The following is a 17,182-nucleotide window of genomic DNA, read 5'->3' as shown; positions in this document are numbered from 1 at the left end:
TATATATATATATATATATATATATATATATATATATATATATAATTTTCTATTATATATAGCAAATATACTTAACACTTTATGTAAAGTGGACTTAACTACTATGTGCTTACATAAAAAAATAAATACAATGTACTATTTTTGTTCATATTGTATAGCAATTTTTTTTTTTTTTTTTTTTTTTTTTTTTGCTGCTATTGAGGTGGGAAACAGATAAGGTTAGGGACAGATTTGGTGGTATGGGTAAGTTTAAGGGTGTGTTAAGGTGTAAGGGATGGGTCAACATGTAATTAAACATGTAATTACAGAAATTAATTACATATGTAATTATGTGCAGATATTTTTCAATTATAAGTACAATGTAAAAACATGTATGTACACAATAAGTGCATTGTACTAAATTAATAATTACAATTTAACTACATAGTAGTTAAGGCCACTTAATATAAAGTGGGTCCTCTCTCTCTCTCTATATATATATATATATAGGTAAAAATTGATAGCCTGAATGCACTGTAAGTCGCATTCAGCCTGATAGCCTGAATGCACTGTAAGTCGCTTTGGATAAATGTATTTTTAATTTAATTATATATATATATATATATATATATATATATATATATATATATATATATATATATATATATATATATATATATATATTAGATATTGTTATTAAAATCTTGCCAATTATCACTCCCATTATTATTTTTCATTCTATGTTGCCCCACAAACACATTAATATGTATCTTAGATACAGTTTATAGATACATTGTATATAATGGTAAAACTCGTTAATGACCATTTCACACACATTTAAAATGGTCTTTAAAAATATTTTTCATAACATAGTTATCATGTTATATATAAAACTGGACTTTATCTAATTTCTTTTTTTTTTCTCATGGCCTCCTTTTTATGTAGTCAGGAGGATATGCAATAATTAATTAAATTATTAATAATTAATTAAATCTGGCAATGCATAACAAAAATATTGTTGTATCATTGGTCGATGGCTATATTTATGTAATAATAAAACATAATGGACTGTAATTCCCCACTTTCAGTACATTCAATCTCATCCCATTTTTTCTTCATGTTCACACACACACACAAACACACACACACACACACACACACACACACACACACACACACACACACACACACACACACACACATATATATATATATATATATATATATATATATATATATTTAATACTATTTTTATTTTATAGAGATATGTTATTCTTTATTTTTATGAGGTGCAGGAAACGGACAAACCAACCAAATCAAAGTTTCAATAGTCTACATTTGCAGCAGTTCCAGCAATAATAATTAACAAAACAGCTAAAGAACATAGGATAAAACAAATACATAAGACTTAAATAATTTGTTGACAGCATTTTTTATTTCCAAATAGTCAAAATACTGGGATACAAAATAGTAGATTTCTTGTATGTATATATTTAAAATTCATAATAAACATGATTTAGATATGTCGAATTTTATTTTCTGTAAATAAAATTTAAGTTTAATGTACAATTCCCGACACGACTTTAAAATAAGGAGGAGATTTCAGTAGTTATTGAGGGGGAGTGGTTTATATTTTACACTCGGCTTCTGATTGGCTGGCGTGTTAATAAGGGCTGCTCTGACCACGCCCACTCGACTGGAGTGAGACGGGAGCGCGCCGAGCTCACACTGTCAGTCAAGCGTCTCCAGAGCAACAGGTAAGCGCTCTGCTCTCATCAGCTGCTCGTGCTTTTACAATCCCTTTGCTATGTGAACGATGTAATTCTTACATGAAAAGCATTTAGATATGAGAAGACAGAAAATGTATAATGTAAGTATATGTTGTATAGACTATTTTTTCTTTGTTTCTGTTGTTAAAACTACTTGTTTTATCTTTTGATATCTTTTGAAATCTCATGTATAATTTGTATGTTTGTAATCATTACTTGAAACAGGTAAAAAAAAAAAAACAAAACATTATTTTTATATTCAATGAACACAACACCGAGTAAATGTGAATATGTGTTTAAATATGAAATTTGTTTGTGCACCATTTATCTTCTAGGAATGTATGGATTAGAATGTAATACTATTTATAATAATGTAGGACTGAGATATGAGGAATGCAGAGTTATCATAATGCCTAATTAATTTTATTTATTTACAAAGTATTACAGACCCCCAGTTTCCGAGGCTCATTATTGTGTACGGAAAGTCCAGCATCTGCAGCCTGTGAAAACCATGAACCTGAGCCCGCCTGAACACAGCATGCACAAGCCGAGCGACGGCTGCATGGAGGACAGTAAAGCTGAGCACCTGCTCCCCTGCTACCACAGAAGCACATTCGACGGGCCTCTGGCTTCCTACCACAGCGGCTCCATCATATCTCACCTCCTGCGTAAAACCATTCATAATAAACTGAGCTCCCTGGACAACAACCTCCTTTACCTGCCCTCCGCAAACACCAGCGGGCTCGATCCCGAGTCCAACAACGAAGACTTTGCTCAAGACGATCAAAGCTGCATGTCCTTCAAAGACGAGGATCTGTCTGTAAACGAGCACCTCCAAGCCAAACGCGCCCGGGTGGAGAACATCATACGAGGCATGGCTGCTTCACCCAACAGCAGGTCTCACGGAGGAGCGGAGGGCGAGAGCGAAGCCGTCCGCTGCAGAAGAGACCTCCTGAAGGAGAACAAACGCAAGCAGAGGCTCCCGCAGCACCAGGAGCCCAGCCAGTCCAACACCAAGACCAGCAAAGACCAGGAGTGCCACAGACTCAAGGAGCAGCTCCAGAGCATGCAGCGGCTCCTGCATCAGCTCCAGGAGAAGATCTCGCACGTGCACGACCAGAGTTACTCGGAGAACGTGGAACGGGAAGATGCGAGGTCAGAGCACGACGTCCAGCACAGTTTGAAGATGGACGGTGGCGCGACGCACCACAAAGAACAAGTTAAAGTGGAAACGGGGGGTTTCAGCTCCGACAGGGCGGTGAAGAACCTGCAGGAGACTCTTAAAAGCGAGCTGACCAGGACTGTGAGTGAAAGTGTTGATATGGTCTTCAAGAAGCTCTCCATGACTCTACTAAACCAGTCGCCCCGTGCACAGCCGTGCCACAGTCCGGAGTACTCTGAGACCGAGAAGCAGATCCCAGATGATTCCCCTTCAGAGCTGTCGGACTCTGATGAAAGCATTAAAGCCAGTTCTGTGGAGCACTTTGAGAGCAACAGCCCGGAGCACCAGACCGAAGCCTTGTCTCTAGTGGTCCGGAAGCCTTCCCTGAGCCAGGCTGTGAAGAGACCCTACCCGCTGCACCAGATGCCCTTCCAGTTCGGCTACAGCGCTCCTCTGCACGACAGCCAGATCCTGGAGCACCTGCTGAAGTACGGCCCTCACTCCTCCTTCTCCGCACTGCCGTGTCTGCCGGCGTCTCTGGAGAGGTCCTCGCCGGACTCCATGGAGCGTGCGTGGGACAGCGTCGGCATGAGATCCAAGCTGAGCTCGGGGCATCACCAGACGGGACTGGTGTCGGTGGACGCGCTCTGCCTGCCGCGGGTCAAGATGGAGTGTGGAGACCTGCAGAGCTTGGCTGAGAGGAGCTCCTTCATGACCCTCAATATATCCTTTAAGCGCTTACAGGGATCTTTCATCCAAAAATGATCAGTCTGTTATTATGTGGTTGCAAACCTGTCTCATGTGCAGCTGACTTTTTAAATTTAGGGCATGCATATGACTAACATATCGGCTGTTTATTAGTGCTCATAAAGCACATATAAATGCCTTGTTCTGCATGCGCATATTTTAGATTCATATTTTAAGACCCCATACCTAAACTTAAGAACTGGCTTACTAACTATAATATGCAGAAAATGTGACGTTTTTGAGGCAGAAGCCATAGTTGATGAGAAATGGTCCCCAAACTAAAGTCTGATTTTTTTTTTTCTGCTGAGGAACACAAAATATGCTATTTTTTGGTCTATATAATATCTTTAGAAATATCTTCTTTTTGGTGTCGCTCAGAAGAAAGAAAGCCATATATTAGGGTGAACTGTCTCTTTAAAACAAAAACACCACAATAAATGTCAAAAATGACTGAGAAAAATATATCTCCGTCAAAGGATTTGAAAGTACAAGAAGGAAATGTATTGCTCGGAGGTTGCGTTTCTGTATCTCATGAGAGTTTTTTTTTTTTTTTTTTCTGATATTAATCCTGAAATTCATTAGTACAAATAAAAATGGTAACACTTTGCAGGCTAGTTATGCATTAATTAACATTACAGTGAACAACACATTTTTAAAGCATTTATTAATATTAGTTAATGCTATAGAAACAGAAATGTAATGTTTGTTTGTGTTTGTTCACAGTGCATAAACTAATGTTAAAACGTACAACGTCTCATTTGTAAACAGTAGTAAATGCTGAAATTATCATCAACTAATAAATGCTGTAGAAGTATTGTTCATTGATAGTTTAACTCATTTAGTTTCTTAAAAACGTCAAAAATGAGTCAGAGTTATGAGTATAGAGATATAAAAGGAGTCCGATCAGGTTTGAGAAATGTTTCATATTGCAGTCTTTAATAACCTGGCAAACACTGTCAAGATCCTTTTTCATCACAAACACAAGGAGAAAGCCTTCATTTAGTCTTGCTTCCACCCAGATTAAGATTTGTATCTTTCATCTGACTTATGTCTACAGTTTTGTAAAGATTCTTTGCATGCAAATGTGTCGTGACTAATGCAGCATCAGATTCATGTTGCAGGAGTCACATAAAGGCGTTATTATCTATGGATTATGTTTTTTGTTTAGCTTCAACTGCTATTGAAAAACCCCCCTCTTTGTTTAGTTTTTATTTGATATCTAGTAGTTAACATTGAGATATTGCTGAACACACCAGCAGCTCTGGAGCTCGGCGAACAATCGCTGAATTGAGTGTAGCGCTGAGCAGTTCCACTCACGCAGACTTCAAGGAGAATTTCTGCTTTGATCTCCGTAACCCCAAAGAAAATTGTAGCATCTTCTTTAATCTGGGCACGGTAATGACTTTAAGTCCAGGAAAAGACAAATAAAAAGGAATACAAGGCTTTGATAAGAATTGTTAGGAACAAAAGCCAATTTTCAAAGGCAGAAAAAGCAACAGTTTCTCTTCTGGAAACTCTCTGATTTTGGACTTGAAAAGGTGCGTGATATGTTTCTGCTCTCTGGATGTGATTGGAGTGGATGAGAGAGGTCACTGTTGGTTGTTTGTGAAAAGCAGGCTCTCAGCCGTCATTATACACATTCATCGATGCTCAGAGTGTCCTATACGTACAGTATTTGACCATATCACTGCATGCAGAAAACTTGGCTTTTAAACATCATTAGATTTATATAATATGTGACCCTGGAGAACAAAACCAGTTTTACTGTAAGTGTCAGTTTTTAAAAACGGAGATTTATAAATCATCTGAAGCTGGATAAATAGTCTTTCCACTGATGTATGGTTTGTTCGGAGGACAATATTTGTCTGAGATACAACTATTTGAAAATCTGGAATCTGAGGGAGCAAAAAAAACTAAATATTGAAGAAATTGCTTTTAAAGTTGTTCAAATGAAGTTCTTAGCAATGCATATTACTAATCTGAAATTAGGTTTTTATATATATTTACAGTAGGAAATATCTTTCATGGAACATCTCTGCCTTATTTGTGAATGTGTGTATCATTAGGAACAAAAAATCTTTACTTAATATCCTAATGGTTTTTAGCATAAAAATAAAAATAAAAAAAAATTGACTTATACAATGTATTTTTGGCTATTGCTACAAATATACCCCAGAGACTTAAAACTGCTTTTTGATTTCAATATTGTGTCTTTTTTTTATTTTTTTTATTGAGGCCAATCGGCAATTTTCTCATTCGAAATGATGGTTTATTAATAGCAGCTTTAAGTTTCTGCTTCTTTAAGAAGCAACATGTTTCTTTTTCATAGATGCAATCAATGTAGAGACGTGACCTCACAAGATTTGGCTCCTTTTTAAAGAAAGAAACTTGTTTTTTTTTTAATGTTCTGTTCAGATGTTAAGAGTGTAAGCTGATCTTCTCCATCCTCACAGGAGAAATTTCATCTCAGTGTTTTGCAGCGAAGCAATTACTACGACAGATACATGGAGCAAACGGCTCAGACTGGAGGTCTCTAATTGAAGTCCTTAATCTAATTTGTTGGGCTATTTTTCTTGTTAGCACATGCTGTCGTGTCTTAATCGACTCTCTGGTCAATACAGAGCTGTTCATTCATTTGGACGATGGATTGGACATATTGATGCTTATTTGTTTGGGGACGTGTTAATGCTGCTGATTATTAAAAATTGCACGTTAATTGAGCTCTGCAAGTTAGTCTGTAGTTGAAGGGTAAGGCGTCTTTGATCGCTGACTGTCATGTTCGCCAGATCTTTAGAGAAATGTATTTATGGTGAGGTTTTTGAAGCCTTGACTCTCCTCACATCCAGGAAGGTCTGAGCCCAAACCACCTGAAGAAAGCCAAGCTGATGTTCTTCTACACACGCTACCCCAGCTCCAATCTGCTCAAGAACTTCTTCCCTGATGTCAAGGTCTGTGCTGTTTACCCAGCTGTGCTTCAGTAACGCCTCTGTTAATGCTAATTATTGTGTTTCAGCCAGATCAGTTCAGTTACATGCCTATTCATTTTATATACTTTTACAACTCATGCATCTTCATTATTGGTATCTAATCTAATTTTGTGTTAATATTTAGTATTTTTTACCAACGTGTATACAATCCAAATGATTTTTAGCGAAAACTTTTATTTAAAACAGTTTTTAAATGTGTAACTGTTTAATAAGATAAATATTATAATTGTATTATTTATTTACATATTTATTATGCTTAATATATATTTTTTTATTTTTTATTAATGATTATGTAAAAATATTGCAATACAATCAGGAGTAAAAATAAATAAATAAAAATATCTAGCAGATTATTAGGATGAATAATAATAATAATAAATAATAATTCAATATTACTAAATAATATTATATTATTTAACCTATAAATAAGTTACACATAAATAAGAGTATTGCTTTGGATTTCACTTTGAATTGTAATTGATTTTTAATGTGTCAATTAGAAATATGCACTCTGTTGCATTATTAACACAAATTTAAGAGCTTGAGCGAATATTCCTGAATGTTTTGGTGGCAATTCCTGAATTGCTGGTTTAACCATAGACAAAGTTAAAAGGGGAGTTTCTCAAGTCAGCAAAAGGAGACAAAAGAGGCGGCGGAGAGGAGCACAACCTCCTCTATTCAGCGTTAACCCTTCAGCTCGCCAGCTTTCAGCACACACAATAGCAGAGCGCTGAGCGCAGGACAGACCTACAACAACACACACGTCCTGTGAGTGTGTGACGTGTCCTGAGGCACAAGTGTTGTGATGAGTCGACACAACAGGACAGATCTGGTGCAACTGGGTTATTTCATGACTCTCCTGCTGAAGGCCCAGTGTTAGGAAACTGTTCCACTTGTGCTTGAATAAAATAAAAAAAACATTACACTATATACTGCTTTAGGTACACTCAGTTTCAGTTTTGTACTAAATTGCAGATAATTAAAGAAACAAAATCTATTTGTTAAATTTTAATCGTGTTAATTGAGTTAGCCGGTAAATATCACTTCACCACATAATACCAATATTTTGGTGTGAGGAAAATCATGTGGTTGTGAATGAATTACTGAGCTTGATTAAAGCGATGCAAGTCTCGACGTGATGAAGCCTGTAGGAGAAACTCACCTTAGTTTGAATCGTTTGGTCAAAAAGATTGGATGATGTTAAATATATATTTCCTTAAATGTAATGTCAGCTAGATCAAGATATTATTTCTGTAGGTGTAAGTGTCACTTAATAATGAATAGAGACAAACAGAAATTGCTTTAAATTTCACAAGTAATTACAAAGAAACAACAAGAAATACATTAAATTAAACCTGAAAATTTGAAGTAGAAAGACTGGAATAGTATTTTCTTGTAAGACATGCTCCGATAATCTTTGTTGTAAATTGTTTTGTGTAGCTTAATCATAGATTATTTGAGAATGAGGGCCACAGAGTATACATTTATTAAGGGTCATTTAAAGATTTGGAAAATCTCTAGAGTACTATTATACCCCAGCAACAATGGACACTTTACAATAGTGGTACAATATACATACAATGAACATTCATGGCCAAACACAAACACACGATGACATTGCTCATAACTGAAGTCCTAGCATCAGAAATAAGCTTGTCTGATTATATTGATCAGTAAGTGTCTCCTGAAGACTTGGATATCTTAGTAGTTTTCAGAAATTCTGTGTTGTATTTTTTTTTTTTTTCTGGACTTATTAGTTATTTTTTTTATGGTTATTATTGGTAAATAATCTTTTAAAATGTAATTACATATAATTAAAATTTTTATCAAACAAGATGCAGCAAGACAAAGATTTAATGTTAAAATTAAGCACGGAAGAAATCATATTCCTTAGAAAAAAATATGTATATATTATAAAAATAAAAAGTATGTATATATTTATTATTATTACACTGGTGTAGAAAAAAAAATTCACTCCAAAATTGCTAGAAAATTCCACAAGCAATTACAATACAAGTAAACGGCAAGCAACACATTCAACTAATTAAACAATCCTAAGACAGAAATACTATTTTCTTGTAAAACAAACTTGTTTTATTTACAACTGTGAAAACTCAATGTACACTTTGAGAAGTACATTCTCCTGTACAACAGTGATAAATGTCATAATTTCTTCAAGTTAAACTGAACTTTTATTTTGTCGGGTTGTCTCGAAGAGCTTTGAATTTCTGTGCATATCTGATGATAGTTTTATCAAATGAAATGGTGAAACACTGGTGACGATGAAGTCATGTGCTTTAGTATTTGTAGTAGAGCAATCTGAGACATGCACAACATGCAGACTTCACATTTATATAACGGTTCAATATTCACACAGACATTAGTGCATAATTAGTCCATCTGATTAAGTGTACAGCCCTACTTTTGATTTATTCATCCAAATTTAATGTTATACTGTAACTTTAATTTATATCACTGAATTCTGAGATCGAATCTATGTTTTCTGCATCGTGGAAGTTCACTTGAGTGTGGCACAAAAGTATAGTAGGAAAGAAGTCCATGACATTTAAGGAAGCGAATGATACACACATTCACAAATAAGGCAGAGATGTCTCCCGGCAAATGGAGATCAGAAGGAAAGACACACGAGGAGGTATCTGGACACTGGGCACGGTCTCCTGTGTGGCCGGGCTCTCCTGACCCCTGAGATCTGTGAGGAGAGTCACGGCCCGCCCTTCGCTGGGAAGTCACAGCACACAAAGCCTGGGATAATCCCAGTGTCCGATCCCATTCCCGTCAGCCGAAGTCACTCAGAAGGACGTCTCGCGCTCTGCTGTTTCTCACACTCTGCGTGAAGAAGCGTCTTTGAGCCCCTGGGCAGGTGTTAGCTCGTTCTGCCCCTGTGTTATCGGATGAGCAGTTATAATAACAGCGCTGGTGGGAAGACAGAGTTTCGTCTGCTGTTTGGATAGATGTGATTATAAGTGCAAGACATCGGCTGGGAAACACTACAGCTGATTAAACAGAAATGTGTTGCTGAAAATAGTTTCGAAACAAATGCTTTACACCATTATTACCAGAATAACAACAATAAAAATATAACTTTTTCTGAAAGAAATGAGTAGCATCATGATTTTAGGTTGTTGGTGGTGGTTTCTACATTAGGTGTTTCAGTCTCTGTGATCTTCAGGTCTCTATATTGAGTCAAAGTCAAAGTCTGCTTTATTGTCAGTTCTTCCACATGTACAGCACATACATACAGAGGATTGAAACTGAATGACTCTCAGAGCCTGGGTGCATACAGATAACACTAACAGTAGAACACAACAATACAGCTGCGTATTGACACAGATTGATTCTGATTCACAAGCTCTTGATTCATTTAGATTCCGGTCTCAACTCAAATGGATTGGGAATTGAAAATCAATTCCAATTCAATAATTTCATTGGTGGCTGTAATAAAAATTAATTGTCATGACATTTATTCAAACATACATTAAATGAGACAAACAGATATGTATTGAATGTGTAATAGAGTGCATATATGTATCAAAATGCTCTCTGATGAGTTCATGGACATGAATGACTTTCCCGAGGTAAATGTAACATTAGGTGGCATTTTTTACAAGGTATTATATTGATGACAGATGCACTACAGGTGATGTTTAGTGAAGTCAGCTGAAAACAGACTAAGTGATCAATCTTGGGATTTAAGAACCAACAGACATTCATCAAAATCAAGGTAGATTAAAATCAATTCATTGATATTGTCAACCAAACCCAAGTAAGAAAGGACAGAATCTCAACAGGACATGGTTTTTCATTCATGAGCTTCAACCTTGACATATGGATGGCATTTTGGTTGTTCTTTTACATTAACATTGTTTAAAACTCTTCATCTGACACTTGCATTTTCTAATATTTTCAGTTCAATCGCTGCATCACGTCTCAGCTGATCAAGTGGTTCAGTAACTTCAGAGAGTTCTACTACATCCAGATGGAGAAGTTCGCTCGCCAGGCCATCGTAGACGGCGTGAATGATGTCAAAGACATACTCGTCACCAGAGAGTCAGAGCTCTTCCGTGCCCTCAACATGCACTACAACAAAGCCAACGACTTCCAGGTACTTACACCATTTAGTAGAGCAAATTAATAATGGAATATATAATATAATAATTCATGTTAGCTTGAAGTAAAATCAGCAGATACTTCACTGATTGTCTGTGCAATACTTTCATTGTTTATACCTATCTGTAAATAGATTTTTGCTTTTTTAAATATTAATGTGCTGTAATAATCAACATAAACCATGAATGCTGTCAATTGAGCTTAACTTGTACTGAACCCGGCTCCATAAATGAACATACAAAAGGTCAAGAATATGCAGATCTTTCTAAGTGAGCATTTGAATTTCACAAAATGTTGGCCTTTTATTGAACAGCTACTCATTAAAATGACTTTGATCATTTGCTAAATAAGCTTCATTCAGTTTTGTGGAAGGTTCTGTTAAAATGTGCATCAGAGATTTAGAAAGAGTTTTTGAACTCCGTACAGACCAGCTTACTGCTCACCAGCATACAGTGTGTTGTGTTTTGGATGCTGATCTTCAGAAAGGCATGCTTTCGCAACATGCTTCACCATTAGATTCATATTTAGCTGGTGAACATAAATCAGCTCGGACCAGCAGGATGCCTGTCGACTGTCCCCGGTCTGACCTGTGTGTCGAGCTACACCTGTAGCTGTCCGGCCGTAGACCCCATTATCCCAGAGTCCGGCGCTGCTGCATCAAACTGTGGGAAGAGGAAGCTGCAGCATCTGCTAAAACAACTTGAGATTACGAGCAGGCCACGCCTGACTGCCGTTTGGATTACTACTGATGCGAAAGGAGCCAGAAATCCCAAGAGTGACGGGCCGGCCGATGGGAACAAGCGGAGACAGTTGTCTTTACCTCAGCACCAAGACATTCCTTTCCCAGGGCTTGCTTTTGTGCCACGAGAAACAAACGTGTCAACAGTGAGTGGAGCTACTCTTGGGGAAATAATGCCAGCGGATAGATCCACCTTCTTCCCACTCTCACACCCGAGCCTGGTCCTTCAAAGTGATGCGGTGAGCAAGGGAGTGAAGCGATGCCTGAATTCCTGCGATGGGAACCTGGTCCGTTTATGCATTTTCCAAGCAGTTAAGTTCAAAGCAACAGACTGCAAAAAAATCAAAGCGCCCATCCACACTGCTCTTCTAATTATTCTGACACTGTATTTGGTTTATTGTCACTGTGAACAAAGAAGCGTTTCGCTTTAAAACGAGAGTATTAAGGATGGTTCATAGAGATCGAGGGCCTGATGGTGCTGACTCTGAGTTCTGTGAGGAGGATGATCAGTCGGTCATCAAGCATGTGTGATGCTTCATAAGATGGACTCCGACCCTGACTTCAGTCACTGAGGCCGAGCTGCACGACATGAATCTGCAGTTACACTGGACCATCAACACTTGACCATGCAAACTTACCATCATGCAATTTGTTGTTTGGTATCTCTAGGCTAGTGCATTCTGGGTGGTTGTTAGGTGGTTTCTAGGGCATTGTAGCTGGTTACTAAGGTGTTGTTAGGTGGTTTCTAGGTTAGTGTATTCTGGGTGGTTGCTAAGGCATTTTAAGTTGTTGATAGGATATTTCAGGTTGGTTGCTAGGGTGTTCTGGATGGTTGCTTGGTGCTTGGATGTTGTTTCTGGGTAGTTGCCAGGGCATTTCTGTGTGGTAACTAAGGTGTGGTTAGGTGGTTTCTGGGTGCCTGAATAGGTGTTTAATAGTAGGTGGTTGATAGGACATTCTGAGAAGTTGTTAAGGCAATGTTAAGTGGTTTGCAGGCTAGTGTGTTTTGGGTGGATATTAGGTGGTTGCTAGGTGATTGCATGTATGTCGTGGGTGGTTGCTAGGGCCTTCTGGGTGGTTGTTAGGTTGTTGGTAATGTATTGTGGGTGGTTAGTCTGTTGGGTTGTTTTTAGCGTATTTGAGGTTATTGCCTGAGTATTCTGGATGGTTGTTAGGCTTTCTCTAGGGTTTTCTGAGTTGTTGTTTGCACGGGTGATGTGGGTGGTTTTTAAGACATTGTTCGATGGTTTCTAGTTTGAATCGGGCTCCTTGTTCAATGTGCGGATTGTTTCAGCTGTTTTCTGTTCCAGCAAGTGAAAATGGTGCATCTGGGACCTTAGTTCAGTATCAGCACACATGATCTGAGGAATCATTCATGTCTCAAAAACTGCACTTAAATACTCATCACTAGTGAGGATTAACTAACAGCACTTATTAGGCAGCACGACTCTGTACAGTGCTTCAGTCATTGATGCTGTGCGGTGACTGATGAGTGTTGTTAATGTCCCTCAGGTTCCAGACAGATTCCTGGAGGTTGCTGAAATCACTCTTCAGGAGTTCTACAGTGCCATTGCCCTCTCCAAAGACTCGGACCCCTCTTGGAAAAAAGCCATCTACAAGGTCATCTGTAAACTAGACAGCGATGTTCCTGAGGATTTCAAATCACCTTCCTACCTGTAAACAGAGAGCGCCACCTGCAGGACACTTTATGTGTGGCCACACACCGTTTGTTTATCATGAGTATCAATCATAAATATTCCCTTTTTATAAGTGGATTGTCAGCTTTATATAAAAAAATCGAAATGTATATTCAAAGCATTTTGCTGTTGGCTGAAGTGCGTGTGTACGGCAGCAAGTTTTTTCATGTTGTCTGTGGAATAGGCTTGTTTATTTTTAGTTTGGATTTTGAGTTTTAATGTAATATATTTTGATTTCATAAGCCACTGTTGACAAATGTGTGCTGTGTTTTTAGTTCAAATGCTCCTGGTTATGAAATGGAAAAGTAGTTATGATTTGTGTTTTAATGTGGATTTGTCTGTTGAGTTTCCTCTGTGGAGTATCTCATGGAACATCTGTAATAATTATATATATAAAAAGATGTAAATACGTGTAATTTATAATAGGTGGAATATTGACGTTTACAGATAAAAACATAATATTGCATGTAGAAGAAGTTCCCTCAAATATTGAAATTATACTTATTTATCATGTACATTAGTTTGCATATTATTGTTTATCATTCTAGCAGTGTGTTGGTTTTCATTTAATAATAAAATATTCATATTGTAGCAGTTTTATATTGTATGTTTTCTTATGGTTCAGATATATTTGAACATATATGAATAATTAATTTAAAAATATGTATATATAATATATATATATATAATCTGTTAATAATCAGATTGATGGGTCACTCAGACTGAAAAACCTTGATGTAAAATGCCTCTAATGATCCAGTTGAGCTCGATCCGAATCAGACTGAAATGGGTTGTGTAGATGTTAAATTCATATAAGTCATATAAAACGTTGAATCTGACTGCTTTATTAATAATTTCCAAATGCTCAATGTATAAATACATATTTTTCTGATATTTTAGATATCAATGTGGAAAAATTGCAGTTAGTTTCACTCCCATTATATACTATAATACTATAATATTTGAAATGGATTGCTAAGTTTAGGGCAGATATTAACAATGCTTTTGGCATCTGTGATCAGATCGGATTAATTCCAACTGAAGAAAATCAGTGCATGCAAACACAGTGTAAACCCATTGAGCTGGACAGTCTGAGAAAGAGCTGCGTGAAGGTTCTGTGTTTAACACATCAAACAGCAGCATACGTGTTTGGTCCTATGACACAGTTTCCATTTTTTTGATGCATAGACCTCCTTTATGCTTTCAAAGCTCCTAATGGCTGTTTTCCTGGTCTGCCAACTGGACGTCCCCCATGTAAGTCTGTAAAGCTCTATTGAAAACATCTTTCCCTGAATCCAGCCCACTAAGGTGAAACTAATCCACAATAGAAAGGAAAGTATGCTGTGCACATTGTTTCCTGTGGCCAATTCAAGGCACATTTCTAAGGCCGCATTCATTGTGAGGGACACGCGAGCTCTCGCACCGGCTGTGTCTTAAAAACAACAACAATGCATTCTCTCCTCATGAGTAATGTGCACCATGACCTCATGGCAGAGATCTGCAACCGCTGCAGAAATCCAGCCGCACAGCTGCTCCTCCTCCGAGCTCGTCACTCCTGTCTGAAGTGGCATGTCTGTCTGCGTCTGCATCGCATTGGTTCTGGTGCAGACACTAAACTCTGTTCACAATCTGTTACTTACATGTGATGTGTACTAGTAGTAAACATCTACTATTGTCCTGAAAATGACAATAGGATGTTACTTTTTTGCTCCTTTTTGATTCTGTTTGACCTCAGGATCCATTTTGCTGCATGCATTTGTGCTGTTTTACTGCTGTGCATTGTACAGTATTGTTCAAAATAATAGCAGTACAATGTGACTAACCAGAATAATCAAGGTTTTTAGTATATTTTTTATTGCTACGTGGCAAACAAGTTACCAGTAGGTTCAGTAGATTGTCAGAAAACAAACAAGACCCAGCATTCATGATATGCACGCTCTTAAGGCTGTGCAATTGGGCAATTAGTTGAAAGGGGTGTGTTCAAAAAATAGCAGTGTCTACCTTTGACTGTACAAACTCAAAACTATTTTGTACAAACATTTTTTTTTTCTGGGATTTAGCAATCCTGTGAATCACTAAACTAATATTTAGTTGTATGACCACAGTTTTTTAAAACTGCTTGACATCTGTGTGGCATGGAGTCAACCAACTTGTGGCACCTCTCAGCTGTTATTCCACTCCATGATTCTTTAACAACATTCCACAATTCATTCACATTTCTTGGTTTTGCTTCAGAAACAGCATTTTTGATATCACCCCACAAGTTCTCAATTGGATTAAGGTCTGGAGATTGGGCTGGCCACTCCATAACATTAATTTTGTTGGTTTGGAACCAAGACTTTGCCCGTTTACTAGTGTGTTTTGGGTCATTGTCTTGATGAAACAACCATTTCAAGGGCATGTCCTCTTCAGCATAGGGGAACATGACCTCTTCAAGTATTTTAACATATGCAAACTGATCCATGATCCCTGGTATGCGATAAATAGGCCCAACACCATAGTAGGAGAAACATGCCCATATCATGATGCTTGCACCTCCATGCTTCACTGTCTTCACTGTGTACTGTGGCTTGAATTCAGAGTTTGGGGGTCGTCTCACAAACTGCCTGTGGCCCTTGGACCCAAAAAGAACAATTTTACTCTCATCAGTCCACAAAATGTTCCTCCATTTCTCTTTAGGCCAGTTGATGTGTTCTTTGGCAAATTGTAACCTCTTCTGCACATGCCTTTTTTTTAACAGAGGGACTTTGCGGGGGATTCTTGAAAATAGATTAGCTTCACACAGACGTCTTCTAACTGTCACAGTACTTACAGGTAACTCCAGACTGTCTTTGATCATCCTGGAGGTGATCATTGGCTGAGCCTTTGCCATTCTGGTTATTCTTCTATCCATTTTGATGGTTGTCTTCCGTTTTCTTCCACGTCTCTCTGGTTTTGCTCTCCATTTTAAGGCATTGGAGATCATTTTAGCTGAACAGCCTATCATTTTTTGCACCTCTTTATAGGTTTTCCCCTCTCTAATCAACTTTTTAATCAAAGTACGCTGTTCTTCTGAACAATGTCTTGAACGACCCATTTTCCTCAGCTTTCAAATGCATGTTCAACAAGTGTTGGCTTCATCCTTAAATAGGGGCACCTGATTCACACCTGTTTCTTCACAAAATTGATGACCTCAGTGATTGAATGCCACACTGCTATTTTTTTGAACACACCCCTTTCAACTAATTCAACTAATTGCCCAATTGCACAGCCTTAAGAGCGTGCATATCATGAATGCTGGGTCTCATTTGTTTTCTGAGAGTCTACTGAACCTACTGGTAACTTGTTTGCCACGTAGCAATAAAAAAATATACGAAAAACCTTGATTATTCTGTTTAGTCACATTGTACTGCTATTATTTTGAACAATACTGTATATACTGTTAACCATGTTACTAAGCCCTATTCTCATGGGATTACTATTATCTAGGGACCTTGTGTTATTTTGAAATTATCCCCCCGTCCAACAACTCTGAATTTTGTGTGGTGCATTCACACGGGATAAGCAAAACCTGAGATTTTACTCGAATTTACTTACTTATCTCCCGGATACCTGGAAGTCAAGGCTTTGAGAATCCTGTTCTATGGCCCAGATGATGGATTAAAAAAATAATAATAATAAATTATATAGTTTCTTGCATTGTGTCATTTACATTTCACCAGATTAAAATAATATATTTATGCCTGATTTATTTGTAATGCATTAACCTCAAAACCTTTTCAGCGTTCTCTTTCTGAAAATTGTATGGTGTGGCGATATGATGAAAGCACCCAAAATACTATCAAACACGCTAACGCAGCTCCATTCTTCGTGAAAGATGGATAGAAAGGAAACTAAAACCTTGGAAAGTAATAATATCTAATATATAATATCACAGGACCTCTGAGTTTGCCGAAATATGGTAGGTCTTTTGCAGGTTAATTTTTGCTTTACAA

The 17,182-nt window shown here is 37.5% G+C and overlaps 1 protein-coding gene across 1 annotated transcript; it reads left to right on the top strand.

Moving 5' to 3' along the window:
• The first annotated feature begins 1,692 nt into the window (after nt 1-1,692).
• prox2 (prospero homeobox 2) lies at nt 1,693-13,799 on the top strand. Its single transcript, XM_026229345.1, has 5 exons — nt 1,693-1,736; nt 2,188-3,633; nt 6,498-6,605; nt 10,573-10,767; nt 13,024-13,799. The coding sequence occupies exons 2-5, from the start codon at nt 2,260-2,262 to the stop codon at nt 13,189-13,191; spliced, it is 1,845 nt and encodes a 614-aa protein (XP_026085130.1). The 5' UTR covers nt 1,693-1,736; nt 2,188-2,259; the 3' UTR covers nt 13,192-13,799.
• Nucleotides 13,800-17,182: the final 3,383 nt, after the last annotated feature.

This window comes from Carassius auratus, chromosome 42 (genome assembly GCF_003368295.1).
Source record: "Carassius auratus strain Wakin chromosome 42, ASM336829v1, whole genome shotgun sequence".
NCBI classification, from domain to species: domain Eukaryota; kingdom Metazoa; phylum Chordata; class Actinopteri; order Cypriniformes; family Cyprinidae; genus Carassius; species Carassius auratus.
The sequence above is the reverse complement of the archived record's forward strand: the minus strand, read 5'-3'. Positions and strand labels throughout refer to the sequence as shown.